Source organism: Budorcas taxicolor, chromosome 1 (genome assembly GCF_023091745.1).
Source record: "Budorcas taxicolor isolate Tak-1 chromosome 1, Takin1.1, whole genome shotgun sequence".
Lineage (NCBI taxonomy): Eukaryota > Metazoa > Chordata > Mammalia > Artiodactyla > Bovidae > Budorcas > Budorcas taxicolor.
In genome coordinates this window covers 15435329-15455471 of record NC_068910.1, presented here as the reverse complement: position 1 = coordinate 15455471, position 20143 = coordinate 15435329, and the positions used below count along the sequence as shown (strand labels likewise).

The 20143-nt window shown below is 38.7% G+C and overlaps 1 protein-coding gene across 1 annotated transcript in view; it reads left to right on the top strand.

Annotated features, from left to right (window-relative positions):
* The window catches only part of ERC2 (ELKS/RAB6-interacting/CAST family member 2), an 859053-nt gene that overhangs the window by 460164 nt on the left and 378746 nt on the right, over window positions 1-20143 (top strand). The window contains exons 11-12 of the mRNA XM_052641926.1: window positions 1035-1228; window positions 6753-6764. Coding sequence (XP_052497886.1) covers window positions 1035-1228; window positions 6753-6764 — 206 coding nt within the window. The remainder of the gene's footprint in view (window positions 1-1034; window positions 1229-6752; window positions 6765-20143) is intronic.

Here is a 20143-nt window from a genome sequence, read left to right as displayed (position 1 = left end):
ACACGTGGATTTTGGAGATATATACAAATATGACCTCTCTGAACTTTCTGTGTTGAATGTACACTGTTGTTAAACTACTTGTTTTTTCCCTGCCTGCTCTTTGAAGAAGTCAATTAGGAATAATGGGAAACAAGGGGTAGGCAAAACATCGCAGTGCAGTGTTATTTTCATCTGTGGGAATATTTCAGCCAAAAGTTTATTTTGGGAAAAAAAGAAAAGAGCCATAACACACTGTCACACACACACAAAACCACAAATACTTTGGCTGCAAATTATTCTGCAGTATTGTTACTGTGTTGTTGCCTGTGTCTGTTCTCTTGTGTAAAGCTGCCCTCCCCCATTACCCCTCATGCATGTGTTTGCGGATTCTTGTCTGTGTGCTTGTTCATGAACTAGCTCATCCTCCTCCCGGTTCAGGTTAATTTAATCAAAAGAACAAGAACGTATGGGTATGACTGTTAGCTGGAAAGGCCTTCTGCGTTTTCAAGCCTTTCTTTCTTTCTACATCTTCTGCTGAAATTTCTCAGTGGAATGAAATATTCAATAATCAGTCATCCAGTCTCTTATATGTTATCTGGCTTTACACATGCCCTTGATGATTCTTGGATAAATAATTTAATGTTGCTTTATCTCAATTTCTCTGTATTGGAAAAGGAAGCTGTCGGTATGAATCACTTGCTTGACTGTGAGGAGTTGAACTGTCTTAGTTCCTTGCCAAAACACCAGAAATAAGCATATTACTGTCTCTGCCGCCACCAAGCCCCCATTTCTTGTAAGGGGAAAAAAGCAAAAAGTAGCATCATTTAATGAATCAAAATAACAACAGTAAAAGAAACCCACCTTAAAAAATCAAGATTTAAAAAAATAGCTGAAATTTGTGATTTTTCTATTTTGCCTTTTAGCTGACAGTATACCCATAATTCTTGATAGTTTTTTTTTTTCCCCAAAGTTAATTTCTGGGCCATTGGTGGCTGTACTGTCTACTGTTCTAAACTGTTATCTTAACTACATTCTTTAAAAATATAATGTTGAAGGCTCATAATATTGAAGATGACTCCAGGATGAACCCAGAATTTGCAGACCGGATAAAACAGCTTGACAAAGAGGCGTCTTACTACCGTGATGAGTGTGGCAAGGCCCAAGCAGAAGTTGACCGGTTGCTGGAGATCCTCAAGGAGGTGGAGAATGAAAAGAATGACAAGGACAAGAAAATTGCAGAACTTGAGAGGTAAACTTTGCAGTCATGTTGTAAACTGTCAACAGTGAGTGAACATTAGTTGCTTAGTTGTCCATCTTAGGGTGTGGTAAATGTGGAATGTACATTCATATTTCAAGGAAGAAATAGATTACTTATGAGGGAACATGGCCTGTAGGGATGATGATGTGTTTCTTCTGTGAGATACTCAGAAGTTGGTTGGGTTATCTTTTGAGGGTTTATATACTTCTTCAGTGTTTGCAAAAATAATAATCAACTTTCTTAAGTGATATCCATAATCTAGCCTTTGGGTTAGCAAAGTGTGTAAGAGACTGAAGCTGTGACTACCTGAAACCTCATTTTTTTCTTATCAAAAACAAGCATTTGTCATTTAGGTTTGTTTTAAGCATAGAATATGGAAGAATATAGTTGGGAGTTCTTTCAAGACAGGGGAAATGGAAAGGAGCTCATATCCTTTAGAATAGGATTCTAAACACAAATTCACAGCAAATTCATCTTGGAACTTATCTTTCAAGAGGACCTTATGCCATTTGGTAAATAAATATGTTTAAATAAGGTCTAAGGCAGGCTGAGTTGATAGCAAATTCTGTCTAAAAACAAAGAGGATTATATCAGGGTTCCAGAGTAATTAGATTTTCAAATAAATCTATTGTATTTATGTATAGTATAGACTCTAAAATTAAGCTTTCTATCAATGCTTTTTCCTATATTTCATGTAAGGAAAGAATTTCTGAATAATCTTATGTAACTCCATTACTTCTGAGGATTGCTCATTGGTTCAGCAGTAAGGCAGAATTTGTCTTTCCTAGATTCAGTCCATATGGAAGAGATCAGCAGATTCTGAATAAATCAGTGAATGTTTGCCAGCTCTGATCAAGACACTCATGAGGCTCTAAAGGACCTCAAGGCATATTCAGAATAGCTCTCTATGACCTTGTATTTAGACAGATTGTGATCTTTAGTGACAGAAAGACCTGGGTTCAGGTTTTGCTTCTGCTTCATGCCATCTATATAACTTTGAATCTTCTTAGAAGTAAATCTCTAACAACCTATTAAAATGTATCACATTTTGCAGGTACCAAGTCCTGGTGTAAGGTGAGGCAGTTATATCCTTATGAACACCTGAATGCTAAAGCAGATTCTCAATATTATCTCACTCTGGATTAAATGGATGGGTTAATTCTTAATAAAATTTCAACATTTTAAAATTTAATGTCTAGTATACCCAAACTCCAAAACATATTTCATTTAAAAATCTTAGCATTAGTTTGATGATAATCTAATTTTTGTTCAGTATGACCCATTTGAGAAATTACATCAAGCCTTCTTTTCTGGTAAGAGTACAAATTAAAATCCTTAAGGGCTTCATTTGAATTTCAAAGTGCACAAGTATTCATTCTGTCAGCCTACTGATTATTAAAAATATTATTAATTTAGATGTATCTACATGTCTATTTTGGAACTATATTTTAGGACCAAATTTTTTTCTCAAAAAGATACTTTGAAATCACAGGGAAGTTATGATCATGTCTTTCTTATTGCTGAGAAAATTGAGACTTTGAAAGATTGAATAAAACATTGGTCCTGTGGTCAGAAAAAGAGAAAAGTGTAATGTAGGTTTTCCTGACTCCTAGTCCACTTCTCTGAGAAGTGAGCCATAGAGAAGATACCCTAGATAATATTACTAATAGTAATTACAATCATAATAGATGATATATATTTTTATGCTCACAGTGTACCAGTTACTGTGCTAGGCATTTGACCTGCAAATACTGTATAACATTTAATCCTGCCCACAACACAGGAAGTCTCATTGTCATTACTTTACAGATGAGAAAGCATTTTATGGATTAAGTGGCTTCCTCAAGGTTGTGGAGTTTGTAACAGTCAAAGTCAGGATTTGAACCCAGGTCTGACAGATGAGCGACTGAGAACAGTTCCATCCAAGAATGGGCCAGAAGGAAGAAGCTAGGCCAGTAGCACTCAGCAGGCACATAGCTGGCCGAGAGGCATGACTGCTGGCCCGTGGGAGATCTGCTTCATCTTTACGAGCTTTCAGGAGAGAAAGTGATGTGCCGCACATTGTGAAGGCATTTTTCTACACTAACCTAGCCCTTCAGAACAGTAATTGAAAATCAGGATCAGCTACTATAAATATTTGCATAAAATAACATAATTGTCTAGTTGGACAAACAGGTCTTACTTAGCTGGACGTTATTGCCATTAAATCATCAAGAATATTCACGTTTTTATTTCCTCAATATGGAATGTATTAAAACAACAGTGATTTTACAGGCATTTATCTTTATGTACTTTCTGCACATTTTCTTTATCTCTGCCTTTGCCTCTCCTTAAAGCTGATGCCTCCCAGGCACTGTAATTCATAAAACGTGTGGTGGGACTTGACTCCGTCCCAGTTCTCTGCCTGCCTGTGTCTCGCTTCCAGAGGCAAAGAATAGTCTGGGAAATGTCTGAGCCCAGACCCAGAAGGAGGTGGGGGGGGGGGGGGGGGGGTGGAGATCAAGAGGGGAAGTTTCTTGGGAAAAGGAGAGCTCAGCCTTGGCCTGCCTTTCTGACGCATTATCTGCTCAGTTACATGTGTATTCTGACCAAGGCATCTTCCTTGAATTGTCAGACAGTCCTTTTCAAATTGGGCAGTATCTCTATTTGCTGGCTTAAACTACAAAATTCATACCTCATAATGTTGGGAACTAAAGATTACTTAGCAATGTGACATATATCTCCATTTTGGAGTCATAGAGGAGTGTTTGCAATTAAGTTTGTGATTTTGAAAACCAAGAAATTGAACTTGAAATAAATCTGTGGTCTCTGGTCTGTAATGTGACCTACCAGAGCAAATAGACCTTTTTAAAAAAAGCAGCTTGTGTTCTAAAATACTCCAGAACTTCAGTCATGTGCAGTGCAAGGTATGGGCTTAAGAATAACTCAGATGACACTGATACTGGCCTACTTCTTTCTCAGAGGGCAATTTGTGTTTGCTTTCTTTTCCGTTAATATTCTTTTTTTTTTCTTTTTTTTTACTTTCTCCATGATAAAAAATTCTAAATAGCACATGCCTGGTACTTATATGGATGCATTTACCTCTGAAATTCCATGCGAATGTTGTTTTTCACAGCCATTAAAGATTCTGCTTTTCAAAGTGCATATTGCTCCAGTGTGGTCCCCATGTGCCCTTCTGTGCATAAACTCTTCGACTTGATGCTGATGGCTCAGTAGGAGTTTTTGCCTTGGACTGCAGGCTGCTCTGGGGGCAGTTACACAGTGTAGCTGGGGGACTTTGAGTAGTCCTTGAGAGTTGGTCCAAATCAGGCCAAAGTCTTTATGTGATCACCAATGATAGGTATCTTGTATGTGCACAATCGAGTAGCTAATTCATTAGAGGCAATGAAATATGTAGTCTTCCTGTGTCATTGCCCATCAAGGTCTCTTAAGTGTTTTATTTAGAGTTTAAATTAATCCTTTAGTGCCTTAGGGGAAAGAGAGAGGCAGAGTCTGTCAAACAAAGCTTGCTGCCACGGGATTTCTGGCATCTCACCATGGGAACGAATCAGTCAGGCGACCTTTGATGTAATTATCTTAAATATGTTAGGGGCTTTGTCAGTATTTCTCTAGAGGGCAAGGAATGCCCAAATTGAGCCCTCGATCACATCCCTCCCCACTATGAAGAGGAAAGTGGGTTTCACAGGAGATTTTTACTCCTAAAACATAACATCAGAATAGAAAACAAGATAGCATTTAATTATCTGAATCAGGACTAATGCTACCAGACATTTGGACAATGAGAAATTATGTTAGATGCCTAAAAGTACCTTATCTAAGGTTGAGAAACAGACTGTTATTTTTCCCTCTAAATTTGCTCAATAACATGCTGACATAATTTCTTTGCTGCCTTTCAGAACTCTTTTCACAAAATGTAAACTTAAGCTTTATTTTTTTTTAATTATGATAATATGATCTAGAAGTCTCATGGTACATGGAAGAAACTTGATACCAGTTCTATTTGTTTTGATATAAACTCTTCTTTCTAAGTAATTTCCATTAATGTTTGTAAATGCATTTGAAGGAATTTCTTTAAGAAAAAGTGGCAGATGGTTTTATACTAGCCCTAGCCTAGCAGCCTTTTGGGGAAGGTCACAGATGCCTTTGAGGCAGCAAAGGAAACTAGGGTCCCCTAAAAAAGGCAACTAAATCTTAAATGTTTGCTGGTTATTTTAGTTTAGGATTCCATTCCCTAAAGCTTGGCCAAGGACCCCTGAAAGATTTGAAACAGCAGCTGGGGCTAACATCACTGGAGTACCTACAAAGACCATGGCCTGACATAACTCTTATATTTGATCAGTTCTACATTTGTTGTCATGAAACACTCTGCAGCGGAGTTTCAGACACAAAGCATTGGATCAATGTTTTCACCAAGAGTTTAATCTAGAATGTTCTACTTGATTTTTATCATTACAGTCAATGCTGTTTTCCTCTGAAATGTTTTTGTTTAAGCTTTCTCCTGAAGATTTGTTTTGCTTTTCCTTTTTGTGTGAAATGCTTCAAACTACTTCTTCATAGTATGGCATAATGGGGTCCCACTGAGCAGATAGCTAATCAAGTATTTGTTAACCCACTTGATTTTTTTGCAAAGGGTATTTTATAGGTTAAGAAAATAAATGCCTTCTATCACTTCTGTGGTAGCTGGAAGAGGATGTAATTTTGTTTTTCTTTTAATTCTTGCTTTGCATAAGAGGCTTTATTTTTTGACAGATTAGAAGGCCATGTTATATATTCTACTATAAATTAGTTATCCAGTGTCTGGATATTTGCAATGATGAAGTCTGATCCTCATTTTCACAACTGAAAAAATTGCTCTCAGCTTTGGAAGGTAATCTGTCTTGTCTTGGGAGGCTGATAGGCAGGTGGCACCTCACCTGAAGGTGTCCTTATAGTCTTTGATCTTGTGAGGTGCAGTGCCCTGTGAGCACCTGAAATGTAAACCTTTAAATAGAAAGCCAGATTGCTCAGGTCCATTTGATTTTTAACAGTGAAGGAAAAATATCTCATAGGATATAGTCTTCCAACTTACTGGTTCTAGTAAAATCTTTCTGACATAAGTGCTTACCACTTTTGTAATACCTTAGTAGTTTCTATTTCAGTTTATTAAATAATAAAATTTTACACACATGCAGAAAGGAACTTTTTCTATAAATATTCATCCAGAAAAGGGCAGATTGTGCCACTGGATTGCTGGAATACACCTCTGGTTCACATCAGTGCTTGAGATTATGTGAATGACAGACTGGTTTCTTACATGTAATAATTAGTATAATTGCTTACAGTGTGTGCCAGGCTTTTTGGGTGGTAATATCAAAGTTGCTTTATTGTCCTTCATTTGGTTATGAAACCTGCTAATGTAACTTCTGTTGGCTGTATGTTTAAAACTAATGCGTTTCCTTCCTTTTATTCTCTTTTGCTATCCCTTTTCCTTTCTGCTTATCCTCCAAATTGCCGCTTTCACCCTTGCTCCAATCAGCTTGACTCTCAGGTCAGTACTTTCAGTTTTTCTTCTAACCGCCTTTCTCTCCTAAGCTCAATTTATTGCTTGCACTTGTTTAACAAACACATTTCTGAAATGGTTTTCCTCTGGCAGCCACTTTTTTTTTTTTCCATTTCATCTCATGCCTAAGGAATGTTTACTTTATGAGAAGACTGTATAGGTGGGAAAAGGCAAAGAAGATGATGAAAATAGATCACTATTGGATTATTTGATACTTTCTCTTCCTGGATTATAAAATCAGTGAAAGAAATCATTGTGAAACCTCCCAAGTGCATTTCTCCTGAGCAGCTCAGAAAATTAGCTACATGATGTTAAACTGTGGAGCAGTGGAAAAATCAAATGCAGGATGCTAAATTTAACCTAGGAGAACAAAAGATTTGCTCATGACGCAGCAACTTAAAAGCTAAATTTAATAGTGCAAACCATTCAGACTTTTCGCTTAATAAATCACTGTGTTTTGAAAGATTGATAATACTTTTTTAAAGTCACTTTTGAAAATTGTCAGTGTGTTAGTAACATATTGTACACACATGTTATTTCCTGTCATTGTTTTGGTTATAAACTTTTTAACTTCATTTTTATTAGCCATAAGATATACTTTAATTACCTAGGTCATAGCATATGGAGCCAAATGTAAAACTAGATTCATTGTTGACTGTGTGCACCCCAGTATTAAGAAGCAAAGTGGACATTTTGTTTGAAAATACATCCCGGGTTTGCTTTCTCTAACATAGGGGGCTCAAGTCAATAACTGGTTCTTCTTTAAGTCCAGCAAAACTTTTCCTTTCAATGATACATAATAATATCCAGTGATTTCTTTATCATTCAATCAATGAATATGCTACAAGATGCTCATTGTATGATCTGGGCTACCTGGACTTTAAAAAAGAGATTCAATTTAAGAATCATAAAGCTTGCCTTTGAAAAAAGAAGCTATATTATTTTCTTTCCAGTATTCGGGATATGCACCCTTGTATTCTGTCCTCTGCTCATCACCTAAGCCAGTAGTGAATAATTCCAAAACCAGGCCTCCTACCCACACACCAGTTCTCTCTACCCACCACCCATTGCCTGCTCCAAACTCAGTGGTGAGGCTCATAGTCCTTGAAACTGAAACCACTGGTCTGCCATCCCACATACCACACTGGGTGTCCCACAGGAACTGCCTTGAACTTCATCACAGTGAAGGAAGCCCGTTCTTAGTAGTTCCCAAAACAAAGATCTAAACAGAGATTAAAGGCATGGCCCTACAGAACTGCTCTCAATGAAAACCTAATGACTGTTAATTCACTTGTTGGTGCCCCTATGTGCAGAAACAGGCATAGTAATGAGAGTAGGGAAGGAGGGCCTTGGCTCCATGGCATCCAAACCCTTCCTCCAAGTTTTGGATTTGCTCATTTAAGAACCTTTAAGCTTTTCTCCTTGCCTGTCTTTTTTGTTTTCTTTCCTTTGCCTTCCTTTAGCTACCCCTAATCTGCACCTGTTGATATTTAAACCCTTGAGACCAGGGACCCCTTTCATTCTCACACCTCAGGTTCCCAGCTTTCAGATGCTGTCCATAGGCGTTTTACTGTGTCTTTTATGTGCAGGAACTGTATTGTGCAGTATTTAGTTTTCTTTTCCTTTTGTATAGCGAATGAATATGAACTCAGACTCTCAGAAAATGGGATGCAGGTTTAGGGCTTGGAGAGTTTGTGGGTATTAGGGGTTCTCTAGACAAGGGTGTGCCGATTGGGTTTGATAAAATGTGCAGGCCCCCTCAACACTGCAGTGGGAGAGCTACAGTGGTCACCACAAGATTCCGATCATTTCAATATCATTTAACCTCCTGCCCCAGTGAACACAGCGGAGAAAATAAACAATCACTGTGAACAGTCTGTAGTTATATTTTTAGTGTAGGAAGGCTTGGGCAGCCCCGCTTTTCTGGAAACCAGTCTGTGGAGTCCTCGAAATTTTCTGAGCTTTGACAAGTTTCCAGAGTTAGCTTTGCTTTTTGTCCAACCCCTTCCAAGTTTATCAGTTAAGACAAAATGAAATGTAACAGTTGAATACAGGATCTCTGGCCTTGGTGCTTTCTTTATATAGTGCACAGTTGAGATACCACATTTTTGTGTTTGTACATATTACATATATATGTGTATACATTTATCATATATATTTTATAAATATCTGATCTTTCTTACTGTAAAAGTATGTAGTCTGCCCTGTGGCTCTTTATCCCCCAATCCAAAGTTTGAAAACATCACTAACTTTTGGGTCTTGCTATGGAGTCTATGAGAAAGTCTCCCTTCCATTATTTTTTTTTTTTTTTGAAGTTTAAAAAAAAAATTTATTTCGGAAAGAATGGATACATGTACATGTATGGCTGAGTCCATCTATTTTTTAAAAGTGGTCTCATTTCTTTTTCAAACTCTGTGTAGATTCTCATGCTTAAATTCAGGTAGACGTTAAGTATACGGTTTGGTAAAATGCAAATGTCATATTCTAAACCTATTTAGGGTCTTGCTCCAGAAAACTCCACTTCTTTCAAGAACCTCTTTACCCACAAACCAGTGGGAAGCTAGAGAGGTTTAGCAAGATCCTGCTTTGTACTCAGGGGTGGGTTTATGTGATGTGTGCTCATTTCTAGGAACTATTCGTGAGATTAGCCTGTGACTTATGAGAGCCGAGATTATCTAGGTAAATGTATGCAGCAGTTCACCAAAAAGAGGATAAGTATCCTTAGGGATTCAGTCTAAAATCCTTCCAGAGAATCAACGAAGTCAAACCAGAAAGTGCAGGCCTCTCCTGACCTTTCCCAGTCTCCAGTTTGCTGTGGATGCTAGGTTAGCTGCTTTATTGTTTGTGACTCTGTATCCCTTCTTAGGGAGGAAATAGCTGTTTTTAGAGTGGGTTTTCTGGGATTCTCACGCACATGTCTGATGGAGGGGCTGTTGGTGAGGGGCCCTGTGCATCTCCCTGACAAGCAGGCTCGAGCTGATGACTGGCACCTGGCAGCAGGCGGGAGCTCATTGTTAAAATCTCTTCAAACACTTCTACCAAAATAAACTCTTTGTAATGTTTCCCCAGAGTTGAAAACGGTACTCTCAACTCTTCCTCCTTCTTGCAAAAGATGAAGTTCGCTACTCCTGGACCTCAGAGGCCTGTTGCCCAAAGTAATAATGAAAAATACCTTGCCCAGAGAATCCTGCAGTTTGCTCTTTGCTAGGGTCAGTTCTTGGACCCGTTACCTCCACAAAGACAGAATGAATACCTCCTGTGTGCTAGGCAGGGCACTACATGCTGCCCTGGCATTTCAAAGAATACCTGATGAAAAACTGACCAAACTGTTTAAGAAATGCTATGTATTACATTCTTCATTTTTATATTCACATTGCACCTTGATATTAGTAGTAGGAATAACAGAAATAGCAGCAGCAGTAATTGAACACTAACTAAATGCCAGTACTGATTTAGTCATTTTTGAGTAGTATTTACTTCTCATAACAACTGTCATTTCTTCCATATTAGAGAAAAAGAAACTGAAGTTCATAAAATGTAAATATTATGCTAAAGTTAATATAGCTAGTAAGCAATGGTATTGGGGTTCCTCTCCAAAAACTAATCCTTTCAGATTTACTTTAAAAAAAAATTTTTTTTTTTTGCCTCTTCTCCAGTTGCATAATAAAGACTGTGAGAGGCCAGTAGGAAGTAAACTTGTGCAACTGTGTTTAATCCATGATTTCCCAAATGCCGTGTTCATAGATTGTATCCCTTGAGGCATTTTTGGGGGACTGTTGTCTGTTATGCAGCCAGCCTTTTCCTTCATCCTGAGATTCATGCCCTCCCTCCCCATCCTCCCCACATTCCCTTTCCTGAGCTGGTTCCTTGTGCACAGATCCTGCCCTGGCAGGGCAACCTGAACTCTCATCTCCTCCCCAAGTGCCTCCGGCAGAGGCAGTTTCTCCCTGTCTTGATTTCCTCAGAGCTTTATCGAACTCTTTTCCTTGACCCGTGTCATATCCTAGCTTGAATTAGGGTAGTTAATCATTACACTGTGTCTCCCAGCAGACAGTGGCCTCCTCTGGCACTGCATGAGTCTCCAGCTGCATGTGACACTGTGCCACACACTGGAGGTGGCAGTTCATACTCCTGAATGTCGTTGACTGCGTGTCTGTTGAAGAAAGGAACTTCCATTAACTTTGTCTCACTTCTTCTACCCTTTACGTGGTCCTTACAGAGACTTGCTGGTCAGCTTTTTCTGGAGATTGAGTTGACTGCCCTGGATATCATGTCTAGCTTCAGCAGGAAGCTCTAAGAAAAGATGAGTGGTACCAGTATCATCAAATAAGAAGCTTGAAATTTCAAGAAAAATTAAGACACAAGTAAAAGGGGAGAGAAAAGATCTCTTTCTGAACTTACCTCATTCTCTCCTTCCCTTCATCCCTCCTTCCTTTGTTCCCTCTTCCCTCCCTCCATATTCCTTTTCTCCCCCTTCCTCTTTTCCTCCCCACCACCCTCCTTTCTGGACTATTCATTAAAAATCCTTCTCCATGCAAGGGTCTGTGCTGGGTGTCAAGGATATAGCATGACTCCCTCCCCTCACTGAATTCAAAGACCAGTACTTCCTATAAGGAAGGATTTGGCCACTAAGAAAAATAGTTTGTGCCATTTATACTAATAACTGGAAAAACTAGGTTTCAGGTGTTTTTAAAAATTCCTTTTCCTGTTGGCGTTGAGGAGGTTATCCACAGGTCAGAAAATCATTTCCCTCTTTAAAGCTGCCTTATACTATTGCTGACATTTCTGGTGAAGTGTCAGAAAATTTTATGCCCAAGCAGAACTGGTAGAGAGCCAGAAATCAGTAGATTTTGCTTTGGGTGCAAATATTTTATTGAGGATGGAAAAAAGTTGTTTTCTCTGATTTACAGCTCCTGCAAACATTAAGTGGGATCTATATTTAGAAATGGTTTTGAACCTTTGAGAGGTAGCCAGGGATTGGTTCTTGCACCTTTCTGAACTGGCCTTGGTGGGACTTGCCATGGCTAATGTTTTGCTGAGCCAGCTCCAATTTGTAGAACTAGGGCTTTAAACTCTGTATTATTTTTACTGTTTAACTTCTGCTTAAGTTCTTGCTGTGGCACTCCATCTGTACCTTCCAGAATAGTGAATAGGATGGAAGGAACGCAATTTGCATTGTAATGTGAATATTTTATAGTGCAGGGTGTTTCCGAGGTTCCTCGAAATGAGTAAAACCATTCTCAACTTGCAAATCTGTTAAAACAATGACAGCAGGAAAATCAAGAGAGAGTCCTGGGTAGGCCTATTAATTCCTGGCCCCTGAATAAGACATGTCAAGTTGGTAGAGGTAACGATTCATTTATATTTTTTCAAAATCTTTTCTTTTCCCTTTTCCTCCCCCTGCTCCTGGCTTTTGGTTGGTGCTACCATATGGATGAATATCAGCAAATAGTAAATCTCTCAAGATCTGTTAGCCTTTTCTGTAAATGTTGAGAAGGGGAAGGAATTTTAGAAAAATGGTTTCTCAGTATTATTATAAATCACTTTCTAGAAAAATAATATCTTGTTTCCTTTATATGGCTTTTCTTATGAAATGTGAATTCTGTCACTTCATTACCCACAATACCAGCATGAGCTGTAGAGAAACCTATCCACCTAGTGACTGGAGCTTTCTTCCATATTGGGTAAAGGTGCTTGGACTTTTCACACTGTGTAATGTCACATTTATGTGAAGCCTACGTTTTGGGGGAACCTGTTTAAAAATGAGTGGGTACTGAGTGTGTTCCTCTGAAGAAACTATTTTGTCATTGATATATCTAACAAAGGCTTTGGAAATTTTCTTTGAAGGTAATTCTGATGATTTTAATATTTGTCAGTCTAAATTTAATTAATACTATATAGTTAAAAATCATTTATAATATTAAAAATATAATAGAATTGTCATCATGCTGTTGCTTCAGTCGTTTCCAGCTCTTTGTAAACCCCATGGACTGTGTAGCCTGCCAGGCTTCTCTGTGCATGGGATTCTCCAGGCAAGAACACTGGAATAGGGTTGCTATTTCCTTCTGCAGGGAATCTTCTTGACCCAGTGATCGAACATGTGTCTCTTATGTCTCCTGCATTGGCAGGTGGGTCGTTTAACACTAGAGCCACTCTTTGTTTATATAATATTAAATAAACATGAAAAGTAGAATAGAATAGTAAGGCAGAAATTGGCTGGTTTTTCTAGTTCAGTTCAGTCGCTCATTCGTGTCCGACTCTTTGCGACCCCATGAATCGCAGCACGCCAGGCCTCCCTGTCCATCACCATCTCGCGTCCATGATGCCATCCAGCCATCTCAGCCTCGGTCGTCCCCTTCTCCTCTTGCCCCCAATCGCTCCCAGCATCAGAATCTTTTGCAATGAGTCAACTCTTTGCATGAGGTGGCCAAAGTACTGGAGCTTCAGCTTTTGCATCATTCCTTCCAAAGAAATCCCAGGGCTGATCTCCTTCAGGATGGACTGGTTGGATCTCCTTGCAGTCCAAGGGACTCTCAAGAGTCTTCTCCAAAACCACAGCTCCAAAGCATCAATTCTTCGGCGCTCAGCTTTCTTCACAGTCCAACTCTCACATCCATACATGACTACTGGAAAAACCATAGCCTTGACTAGATGGACCTTAGTCGGCAAAGTAATGTCTCTGCTTTTGAATATGCTATCTAGGTTTGTCATAACTTTTCTTCCAAGGAGTAAGCATCTTTTAATTTCATGGCTGCAGTCACCATCTGCAGTGATTTTGGAGCCCCCTAAAATAAAGTCTGACACTGTTTCCACTGTTTCCCCATCTATTTCCCATGAAGTGATAGGACCAGATGCCATGATCTTCGTTTTCTGAATGTTGAGCTTTAAGCCAACTTTTTCACTCTCCTCTTTCACTTTCATCAAGAGGCTTTTTAGTTCCTCTTCACTTTCTGCCATAAGGGTGGTGTCATCTGCATATCTGAGGTTATTGATGTTTCTCCCGGAAATCTTGATTCCAGCTTGTGTTTCTTCCAGTCCAGCGTTTCTCATGATATACTCTGCATAGAAGTTAAATAAGCAGGGTGACAATATCCAGCCTTGACATACTCCTTTTCCTATTTGGAACCAGTCTGTTGTTCCATGTCCAGTTCTAACTATTGCTTCCTGACCCGCATACAGATTTCTCAAGAGGCAGGTTAGGTGGTCTGGTATTCCCATCTCTCTCAGAATTTTCCACAGTTTATTGTGATCCACACAGTCTAAGGCTTTGGCATAGTCAATAAAGCAGAAATAGATGTTTTTCTGGAACTCTCTTGCTTTTTCCATGATCCAGCGGATGTTGGCAATTTGATCTCTGGTTCCTCTGCCTTTTCTAAAACCAGCTTGAACATCAGGAAGTTCACGGTTCACGTATTGCTGAAGCCTGGCTTGGAGAATTTTGAGCATGACTTTACTAGCATGTGAGATGAGTGCAATTGTGTGGTAGTGTGAGCATTCTTTGGCATTGCCTTTCTTTGGGATTGGAATGAAAACTGACCTTTTCCAGTCCTGTGGCCACTGCTGAGTTTTCCAAATTTGCTGGCATATTGAGTGCAGCACTTTCACAGCATCATCTTTCAGGATTTGAAACAGCTCACCTGGAATTCCATCACCTCCACTAGCTTTGTTTGTAGTGATGCTTTCTAAGGCCCACTTGACTTCACATTCCAAGATGTCTGGCTCTAGATTGGTGATCATATCATCATGATTATCTGGGTCATGAAGATCTTTTTTGTACAGTTCTTCTGTGTATTCTTGCCACCTCTTCTTTTTTCTAGGGATGCAACTATTTAATGGAGATGGGAAAAAGTTCTTTTTCCTAAATCACAGCTCTTGCAAAAGGTGGGCTACATAGAACCATTTTCTGTAGAAAAACTTGGGAAACTATCAAGTAGGTGGGGAAAATGGGAAAATGGAAACAAATTTCTCATTGAAGAATCTCTTTTTCCTCTTTTTCAGCCCAGGAACAGTGAGACTTAGGTTTTAACTCCAATTTGCCCATTGATTTTTTTCTTCCATTTTTTCCAATTGGTAACATTGTTAATATAAGTGTTGTCATTATTGGCATATACAGCTGAGTATACAATAAATTAGGCTTTACAATAATTTTTTCAAGGAAAGCTGAAAATGTATGATTCGCACAGCGTGTTGAAAAACTGTAAGACCCCACACATGACTGGGAAGATGTGATGCGAATATAAGTAACTCTTGAGACATTTTAATGTGGGCTAAGGGCAGAACTTCATACAGAGAATTGCTTTCCAAAATTTTATTTCCTGTCCTAGAAAAATCTGTTTAGAAAGTTTTGAGAATGTAATCACCACCTTTCTCAGATGGGAAAGTGAAGTAAGGAAATAGTCTCTCTCTGGTTTTTGGTATTGGTCAACTGGAATATTCCCATGGCTGGACAGATCTCGACGTGATGTGTGAGTTGAAGTGTAAGAGAGTGGTTTTAAATTTAACTTCAGAGTCCTCTGCTATTTAATCATATGTCAGTTTGATGGTTCCAAGAACAGCATGATATGTTGCTCACAGATAATTACTGTGGAGAGAATGAGTTGGTATAATAATGAATAGCTGGAGAATCTTCTGATAACCTGTGATGAGTGGGCCTTGGTGAGAAACACTCACTGGGCAATTGGCACATATGTGTCCTATCACTTTGGTGAGTGTGGGTGCTCTTCTGCTAGTTAAATATGCAAAGTAGGGGCCTTTTAGGGATTCTTGAGCAGATAAAAAAGCACTACTCTTTGATTTTACATGTGTTAGCTATCCCAGACCTGCTATTACTTTATGTTAGCATTTCACTCATAATCCAGGTTATTCAAACTGATATTTGTTGTCAGAATATTACACATAGAAAATTAAATAAACTCGAACCTAAGAAACAACATTGGCATTTCTGTGGAATGACAGGCACAAGTCCTCATGTCTTTAAGCTTATCCCCGTGTCTGTAAAATGGAGACAGTTGTATTACAGCTCCTCTCATGAGCTTACGGTCAAGATGCATGTTCAGTGTGGAGCATAGTCTGGCACAGAGTAGATGTTCATTAAGTGGTGATGGTCGTGGTTGTCATGGTTATGGATATGTTGAAGGCTATCCTGCTGAGCGTAACAGGGAGTTTGTGCAAGAGAGAAGTAGATGATCCTGTCAAGGCAGCTTCCTTTGTTTACCTAGTTGGAAATAACTGAGTTGCTGGAATAAAGATTGTAGACTTTTTTCTCCCATTAGCCACTGAGAGATTCTGAGGGAAAGGTTAAAAACAGCATCATTCTTCTAAATACTGAATGCTTTATTCCTGAGAGATATGAACATGTGAACTAGAAAATGTCATGCTTATTGAAAAATAATGCATCTATGTGTGTGTATACACACACACACACACATACTTATAAGTTAATTGACTCAATGCATGTTTGTCTTACATAAAGTTGTCTTACATTAGGTTTTTCTTAAACTAGAAAACTAGATAGCCAGGATTTGGCCAAATCCTTTTTATATCCATGCATAAAAGTACAGATACTTAGTTCAGAGGACAGGCCAAGTACCCAACTGTGTTCCTTCGTCCATTTATTTTCTTTATTTATTAACTTATGCACTTTCATCAAGTAGTAATGGTATGTCTGCTTTGTTGCAGGTCTAACTAAAACAGTTTTTGAAAGTAGCATCTAGAGAGATGGAAGCCAATAGATAGGATTTGTAGTATATTTATGTACGTGTCATAATATAACTATTCTGCACATAAATTTCCTTTATTTTAAACAAAATATCTTTAAAGATCTTCTCATATTCATACATAAAAGCTTTCTGTTCCTTTTTACCTCTATATACAGTTCCAGTGTACCTGTCTCCTCCTAAAGGACTTATAGATTGTTTCAAGTCTTTCCCTTTCATGCAGACTGCTATGATTAATAACTGAGTAGACTTAATTTCCTATATTTGTATATGTAGGAATATATCTGTAGGATAAAGGTATAGATGTGAAATTGTAAGGACAGTGCATTTCTAGTTTTGCTACATTTTGCTGGTTGCCTTCTACAGAAACTAAACCATTTAGTCCTATGAGCAGTATGTAAGATTTTTTTTTCCTCCCCTTTCATTAACTCCGTCTATGCCATGTGGTTTGTAAGCTTTTTGATCTCTGTCAGTATGGAAGGTGAACCATAGCATTTAGGTGTATTTTTCATTTGCTTTTATCTTATTACCTGTGAAGTTGTTTACCTTTAAGTATGTTAATAATTCTTCATATTTGCTTGTTGGCCTTTTTTCTTATTTATTTGCAGAAGCTCTTTGTATATTACGAAAATGACTCATTTGTCTGTAATTTGAATTTTAAATGCTCCCCCGGCTACTTTGTCTTTTTGTTGTTGTTGTTGTTGTTGTTGTTATACAGAAATGTCAAGAACATTTTGAGATAGTCAAATGTATTCAGTATTTTATTTAATGTCTTTTGAATTTTCTTTCATAGTTAAAAAACTCTTCCACACAAGAGTATACGAACAATTGTCCTTTGAATTCTTTGGTATTTTTACGGTTTGATTTTCTATATTTAGTCTTCAGACCATCTGGAATTTATCTTACTCTAAGGTATAAAGTATGGATATAACTTTATTTCTTTCTAGGTCAAGTGAAGTTTAAATATCACTTCCTCTGTTTGCCTTTAACTGGAGCTAGCCCAGTCCAGGTTAGCTTTGTCTCCTACAAATTCTTGTAACTTCCCAGTAGAACATGAGGCACAGTCTTAATTCTTGTTCAGCATTTGTCTTTTAGTCTAGAGTGGAACTTCCATCTGGAAAGGACCTGTCTTAATTCATATAATGCCTGTGAAATAGTAGACACTTAATAAATATTTATAGAATGAATTAATAATGTGAGTTGTAAAGATCTGAAGTTATGAGGAGGTAGAAATTATGATTAACCAGAAGCTATGGAAAAGGAATGCAGAAAGGAATGTGAGTCACTGAGGCTCACATAGAGGGGAAACCAAGTCAACAGGGTAGTGGGAGGTTAGCTAACCCTTGCTATACAGGACAATAAAGCAGCCCTGTGTGGAGAGTCACTTGGAGCTCAGCTGGCTTTCCCATACCCTGCTCTCCTGCTCTGTGAGATACAGGCAGAATATCATTTTTTTTCTTCTTCTTCTTCTTAGGAAGATTCATTTCTCAGCTTTCCCTTGGTTCAGTGAGACTTACCTACATGATTGAGATGGTTGCAGGATGTAGGGACAAGTGTGGAAACTATGTCAGGAGAAGAACACAAAATTTTTGTCCAGGCTGTGTTTGAGATGTTTTCTGATAGCTAGGTAGGCCTGTCCAGTAGGCATGTCAGAATGAAAAATCTGGAACCAGAGAGTTGAGGCATTACACATGGAAGAGTATGGCAAATTCTATATGAATGTCTTGGGCATTCAGAAGAGTAATGAGTAAGGGAAATTTCTATGAACATGATAGTATTGGTACTGGAACAGAAAAATGGAAAAGATTTTTATCAGATAAAGAACTAGGTGAGGAGCATGAGCAAAGACAGAAGAGGTGGGTGGTACAATGCCTGAGAATGGGTTTCTATAACTTAGGCTCTGGTGTAGAGGAGGAAGTGAACAATAAGGGTTTCTGTGGACAGGGAAAACCTTGAATGCTTAGCTAAAGGCTTTGGACTTTGTGAGCCTGAGAAGAGCATAGTCAGGTGTATCTTCTAGAATGATTAATTCTGTAACAACTCTTTCTGGAAGGGTAGGCAGTAGCCCAAGCTAAAGGAAACCATAGCACTGAAACAAGATGGTGGCCATAGAGGTTAGGAGGCGGTAACAGGTTTGAGAGATGCAAGGTTAATTAATAAAACAAGCAGATAAAACACACAAATCAGCAGCCTATATAGTTTAACAAGAGCCAATAAGACAGGAAAAACAAGCAGGTGAAACCTAGCTACTATCATAGTAGGAAGAAAGTAAACGTGTGGTGACAGATACTTTGCTCAGGCAGTCTGTGGTATCTGTTGCTGCTGTAGCAGCAGAAATAAGAAAAGACAGTTGACTACTTATTTGGTGCTAGGCACGGTGCTGTGCATTCTCCAAGGTTTATCTAACATTTTCTTTATAGAAACTCCAACAGTAGATGCCATTTGTGAAATCATTAGTCTCATTTGTGAACTGAGGACAGCAAGGCTCAGAGAAGTTAAGAAACTTGCCTTCTATCACACAGCTATTAGTGGAGCCAGGATTTGAACTCAGCTGTTCTGATTCCAGAACCCAGAATCAATCAGTGTGTCCTATTTTGCAGTAAGACTTTTTGTGTTAGGATAAATTGATTTGGCCCAGGAACTGCTGGTACTATAGGGACCACTCTTTAATGTGCTTCTTTGGGGATGGAAAGCTATTTCTGTAATACAAAGGATTCCAAGCATTGATGAAAACCTCTTATAATGGAAGTTGAGAAGTTGTTTGTTTTGGCAGTTCCAGCAGCCTTTTTTGAGCTGCTGGTCTGAGTCTTCACTCTCTCTTGAGCAGGAATGTGGGATTCCTTTTTTTGAAGTGAGTTTGAGGCAGCCTGGTGAGTACACCGCCATAGAGGCAACAGCAGCTTTATAGTTGGGAGACGGTCATCAGCTCTGGACAGGTTTCAAGAAACATGGACGGCAGAAATGGGGAAGACCTCAGACCATCCATCCTCCTGCCTGCTTAAGACAGTTCCTGGTGGGGAATTCTGGGGAAGCAGCCAAGAGGAAAGATGTATTTCCAGGGGGGTTTTCTGCCTCTTCCAGGAATCATTCTTAGGATAGTGTTTCATGGCCCCACACAGTAAGATCAGAGAATCCCAGCAGCATAAAAGCTGCGAAGAAACAAAGTCCTTTTTTGTGATATATGATGATGTTCCTTTTGGAAAACAAAAGAGCTCTCTGATAGAGAGATGGCCCTCTCTGCAGCACAATATCTGCGTCTCCCTTGATCTTGTCTCAGACAAGTGGGAGGGTTGGCAGCACATAACAAAGACTAAGAATTCAAACTCGTGAATTAGTTCCCTTGTCCAGGCAGTAATCATTCTATGGAATCGTTTCTCCCTCATCATTGTTTTAGGTCAGGGTAGATATCATGCCATCAAAATGCAAGGCCTTCCTCCTACAGAGTACAGAATTTTTTTTTTTTTTTTTTAACTTTTAAACCTTTAACTTTGAAGTTTAAGGTCTTCATCTGTATACCTGGTAGAAAGGATCTGTGTTGGCTTCTCAGTTCTTATACCTGCTGGGGAGAGGAGTATTTCTTCTCTGTTGTTTGTCAGTTTATTTGGTTTACCTTCTAATCTCTCGCAGACTTTTTACTGTTGTCCAGTCCTC